Consider the following 6,116-nt stretch of genomic DNA (forward strand, 5'->3'; position numbering starts at 1 on the left):
GTTAACATAAAGAGCATTGTTGAGTCACAGAATCTTCTGTCTAATATCATCAAAAAAGTACCCAGTAAATGCTCCCATAATACTAAAATATCTAACAACTGGAGTTCATCATTTGAAGCATTAAAAGTTAAATTCTGCAAAAAACTAAATGATTGTGATTGTTGATTTCTTGCTAGTTATTAACTTCTGTTTTTACCATTATTGCAGCTTCTGATGATTTTTTTTTTTATTTTCATATTTGTCCAGAGCTTCATCTATAATAACTGTAAGGTTAACAGTACTCTTGTCTGAATTATCTCTGTGTGTATGTGTGTGTGAGGGAAGACTCCCAAAAGTCCAACACATGTTATCCTATTTTTAGAGACATATTTGTGCAGCATATACAGAATCTAACCAAACATTAAAGAATTATTCAGGCTATTAATCTCTCTAATTTATTGTGTTTTACAATGATGGACATGGTCGTCCATACAGAAGATAATCAGTATTAAGACGTCAGCCACAGCTGAATTTCTTTGTAATCTTGAATTAGTCCCACTTATCCAGCAGATGTCCTTGTTATGTCTTCTACACATCTTGATCGTTTGTACATCTCCACCATGCTTTGACCGGATCATTCAGCCTTCCTTTATTTATTTAAATATATTAACTATTTAATCTAGTTGACCATCTTATAGTGGCCTTATTGCAACCTTCAACACATCATTTTCAGCTGTTTGTCTATACTGCATTTTTTTCCTTTAGTTTGTATCACTTTGTGGCTGTATTTTCATCTCCCTATTTTTTATTTTGATGCTGTTTGCAGTCATTAAAATCTCTTTTTTAAATTTTTTTTATTTTTGCATCTACCATTTCCGGCTCCAAATGTTAACTAGAAAAGAGTAATAATTAAGCAGAGCATCCTGAAACTCACTTAAAAGCATGTGAAGAGAAGATTCCCCCCCAGAAAAAAACTAAACAAAACAACAACAACTAGGGAACAGTAAAGTCTAATCTCTACAGCCTTAAACGACAAATAATAGTAATAAAATAATATCTAAACCACAGAGAGGCGTGTACACTAGAGCAGGGGTGTCAAACTCCAGGCCTCCAGATCAGGGGTCCGTTCCTCGCTAAGTAAGTTAGCTGGATTTGATTGTTGACGATTTCGCGTGATCCTGGATCGTTCGGTTCCCCGAAGCTCATCCGGGACTTGCTGTCGTAGCAACAGAGCCGTAAGCGTAAACCTGCTCGGGAGCAGGTTTACTTTATGTAAACAGGATTAGATCGCGGCCACGCAGGTATGTCCGCTTCATTTATACGAAAGCAACAGCGATATTCCACCACTGTTTCACCATAAATAAATAACATCAATGTAACTAAAGATAATGCAGTACTTGATCCATTTATTGATTTCACACAGATACATACAGGTCATTTCCTAAAAAAGGGAAATGTACTATTAATCATTCTATTACATGTATGTGATTATTACAGATGTAATTCATATTTCAGAGTAGTAATTGTAAATTACTTCGTGTAATCAAGATGAGAGACCACGGCTATAAAAGCGAAGGTGGATTTGGGAAGCCTGTCGCAGCCATGTCCTGTCCGTTTACGCGAGCGACCCATTGCGGAAGGTGCAAGATTGATAAGGAGAGTCCTCAGAATTCAGCGTATATTGCGGGACAGACAGGATCCTTTAGCTCAGCGTGACAGTGTGCTCATAGAGAGATATCGATATTCCCGTGAGGGTATTATTCACTTAACCAACTTGTTGACGAAGGGGTGCAGGACCACCACCTGTCTTTTTTTTGCTCTGCCCTTTTCTTGGTTGCTGTTATGAACAAACTAACAGAGTATTACAGGGTCTCTTTCCAAGAGACTAAAAGCAATATAAGTGATGAATATTGCCATTCTGTAGAATATTCTTATATTTCACTTTTACTTGTTCCCATGTTCTAGTGGGTCCTGTTGTGGCTCTAATGTGAAAGGGGATATAATATAACATAATTTAACATAATCAGAAATCAGAAAGGGTTTTATTGCCAAATGTTGAGCAGGTTTACAACATTAGGAAATTGCTGCGGTGCTTCAGTGCAAACATACTGTCATAAATTGCGCTTATATAGACATGAAAAAAATAAAAGTAAGAATAAGAATTAAAAGTGCTACGTAGAAAGATATATACATGAGTGCAGGTGGTGATCAGTGCCGAAACATGGAATGATGCAATGAACACAGCGTAGGGTCATGTGTTAGTGGTGGGAACAGTCGTACGTTTATTGTTCATGTGTCCAACAGCAGAGGGGAAGAAACTGTTCTTATGGCGAGAGGTTCTGGTGCGAATGGACCGGAGCCTCCTGCCTGAGGGGAGCAGGTCAAACAGACTGTGTCCAGGGTGAGAAGGGTCAGCTGAGATCCGAGCTGCACGCCGCAGTGTCCTGGAGGTGTATAGGTCCTGCAGAGATGGGAGTCTACAGCCAATCACCTTCTCAGCAGAGCGCACAACACGCTGCAGTCTCTGTTTGTCCCTGATAGTGGCTCCAGCGTACCACACGGTGATGGAGGAGGTGAGGATGGACTCGATGATTGCGGTGTAGAATTGCATCATCGTCCGTGTTGGCAGGTTGAATTTCTTCAGCTGCCTCAGGAAGTACATCCTCTGCTGGGCTTTCTTGATGACGGAGGTGATGGTGGGCTCCCACTTCAGGTCCTGAGTGATGGGGGTGTCAGTCAGGATGATTGGGGGGGGGGGAGGGGAGAGAGTGGGACTGTGTGCTTCTGGGCATTCAGCACCAGGTTGTTGTGGCTGCACCAAGACACCAGACGTTCAACCTCCCTCCTGTAGGCAGACTCATATATATATATATATTTTATTGGATAATATAGTGTAATATAATAAATCTACCCTACCGCCTACTGGTGTTGGCCAGAGGGGCCGATGGCGCGATATGGCAGCCTGGCTTCTGTCAGTCTGCCCCAGGGCAGCTGTGGCTACAACCGCAGCTTGCCTCCACCAGTGTGTGAATGTGAGAGTGACTGAATAGTGGCATTGTCATGCGCTTTGGGTGCCTTGAAAAGCGCTATATCAATCCACTCCATTATTATTGTTATTATTAAATTACTTACGAGTTTAATTTGTCAGCAACTTTCTGCCAGCCCTCTCTCCTTGCTTTTGCAGCCTTTGCAGTGTTCCCTTGCGTTTTAATTAAACTCTGAAACTCCTGAAATCCCTCACTCAAGAGTTCTTGCTCTGCTGCCGAAAAAGTACTGAGCGCGCTATTTGACATTTTCGCCGACCAATCAGAGGGTTGCCGATCAATGTTTCTACTATCGATGCGTAGCCCCTTTTACGACACCCAGTGATCTCACATTACTTCATCCAGCTGTACTAATCCTCAACAGCAGGTGTGTTCGGGGAACCGGAATAGCGAGCTCAGAGTTAGCGCGATGATTTGGTCTTGGATGTACATATGGATGTGTCATTTGATCTTGGATGTAGTAAGCGACGTACGAAGAACGGACCCCTGGTGTCCTGCAAGATTTAAATATCATCCTGGATCAACACACCTGAAACAAATGAATAGTTCATTACCAGGCTTCTGGAGAACGTCAAGACATGTTGAGGAGGTAATTCAGCCATTTAAATCAGCTGTGATGGATCAAGGACACATCAAAAACCTGCAGGACACCTGTGCACTAGAGGTAGTTGGATCAATACCAACTCTAGTATTGGTATCTGATCGATACTAGCTCATTAGAATCAATACTTTGTTTCTATCTCCTTAAGCTCAGTTGGTATAATTGTATTAAATAAATAAAATTTTTGGAGATTTGGAAAGGCTGAGGTTCAGGTATCAGAAGTAGGATAACCGGAAAGGAAGAGCTAAAAGCAGTACTCAGGCTGTGATTCATGTGTGATCCTTTCCAATATTTCAATCACAGCTCACACCCTGTATTTTCACTTCCCGGCAGACTCAAGAGTATTTTGTCATACGCCCCGACAAACCCACACATGCGGTAAAAATGTGGGCAAAAGTTATTATTTTCTTGTGCTAGTCTAAGTGTGCTTGTTTTGTTTTTGATTTTTACCACCCCCTTGTTCTTGAGCTGATGGTACGGTTCAAAATGCGAAGTCATATGACTGGCTGTTGTGTTATTTGGTTTTTCACATGATCGTTTACAAATACTGTACCAACAAACACCCATCTTCCTCTGCGCTGGTCCACAATGCAGAGTCTTGTGAATTGGCGTGTGTTTATTAGCTTTTTGGTCATTTTTTACCAACAAAATGTTGTCGAAGTGGAAATGTGCGGAGGGCTGACCGAGGTGGAGCAGGCTGATGAAGCAGTTCAGAAGATCTGTGATGCAGTGAGTAGAAACGGGAGATTTTTACACTCACACACAGGGCCTGTCATTCATATTGATTTTGCTGTCATTGTTATTCAGATGAAGCCTCTCGCAGAGCAGAAAACCGGGAGAAACTTCGAGGTTTTCACTGCAGAGAACTACAAAACACAGGTCGTAGCTGGGACCAACTACTTCATTAAGGTAATGTTTGTAATGCAAGCAGTGAGCAGTGGCAACACTGCAAAGCTCTGAGGTCTTGCATGCAATAAAATATAATTAAAAAGAGCATTGATTGATAATGTGATCTGTCAGGTGAAAACTAAAGCAATGATCAGTGGGGGGTTTTCAGTTACTATCTCTTCACATATGTAGTGATTTTAAAAGAAGGTGTGTGCAAACCTTTAACTGTTATTGATTTTCTAGCTTCATAGCTGAGGCTTTCAATCATTGTTTCCACACAAATTTCACAAATTCCACACAAAGTGCACCTCACACTCCTGGTGTGGCACAGGACGAGCATTTCCGGTTTTTCCAGTTCTTGTGAATGATCGCTTGTCACACACAACGCACACTAGGGGCGGGGGTGTCGAACTGCAGGCCTCGAGGGCTGGTGTCCTGCAGGTTTTAGATATCACCCTGTTTCAACATACCTGAATCAAATGATTAGTTCATTACCAGGCTTCTGGAGAACTTCAGGACATGTTGAGGAGGTAATTTAGACCCTCGAGGCCTGGAGTTCAACACCTGTGCACTAGGGCTTAAATAAAGAAGCATAAGCACATATTTACTTCATAAACTCTGTCAGCCATGAACAGAGCTCAACAAATGTTCTGTTTGTGAACACTACAACAATCAGGCACTCTATATATGAAGATGTGGATTCTCCTTTTCCATGCATGTTGTTTGGCCCACAGCTGTGGCTTACATTGATAAAATAAAATGATCAGGATTACTTCTATGTGCACATCAAGCATCTCCTTTAACTTTCCTTGCAGGTCCATGTGGGAGGAAACGAATATGTTCACCTCCGTGTTTATGAGAAACTCCCGGCTTATGGAGGAACGCTTGAGCTGACTGATCTGCAGCACCCCAAGACTCAGAATGACAGTATTGAGTACTTCTAATGGGACAATGAACCAGTGAAAGCATCAGTGCCTACAGCCTGTCCTCTCAATGTAATCCATTAATAACTTGCCTCTTCATGAGGGGAAAGCTTTCCTTGTTTACATATAATAACCAACTACAGATAATGGAAGGCAAAGGGAATCAGTTAAATACGAGGTGGGTGGAAAAGAATATAGCCGATTATTCAAATCACAGCAGAAAAATAGTCCTTTCATGTTTGTCTGTTTTTTGTTTTTTGTTTTTTTTTTTGGAAGACTTATTTCTGGAATGTTTTACAAAAATTAAAAACTCTGCAATTTGCAGACTTTGTATATTAATGTGGTTCAAGTCTGCTTACTTATCAAAGAGGAGTGAAACGAGTGTGACTGTGTATGTGGGACGCATATGTGAACAGTGTATTTAAAGTGTAATTTATGTCACATAGCTGTATAAACTTGGTCAGTTTTGGACGATGTAACAGAATTAATCATGAAGGTCTGATAACCTGATTTTGAGTTCTTTTAATATCATTTCAAAGGGTGTAATTTAAAAAAACAAACAAACAAAACAGTATTTCATTTGCTAAGGTATTTGTGACCAGATTTGAATTAAAAGTTGTGCTATGTACAGGGTGGCCCATTTATATGGATACACCGTAATAAAATGGGAATGGTTGGTGA

General features: G+C 40.9%; 1 protein-coding gene across 1 annotated transcript; it reads left to right on the forward strand.

Annotated features, from left to right (window-relative positions):
• Nucleotides 1–3,675: 3,675 nt before the first annotated feature.
• LOC101468061 (cystatin-B) lies at nt 3,676–6,116 on the forward strand. The gene is made up of 3 exons (XM_004546724.6): nt 3,676–4,353; nt 4,432–4,533; nt 5,328–6,116. Exons 1-3 carry the CDS (start codon nt 4,213–4,215, stop codon nt 5,454–5,456), a joined length of 372 nt encoding a protein of 123 aa, XP_004546781.1. The 5' UTR covers nt 3,676–4,212; the 3' UTR covers nt 5,457–6,116.

The sequence above is a fragment of the Maylandia zebra genome, linkage group LG9, assembly GCF_041146795.1.
Source record: "Maylandia zebra isolate NMK-2024a linkage group LG9, Mzebra_GT3a, whole genome shotgun sequence".
Classification (NCBI taxonomy): domain Eukaryota; kingdom Metazoa; phylum Chordata; class Actinopteri; order Cichliformes; family Cichlidae; genus Maylandia; species Maylandia zebra.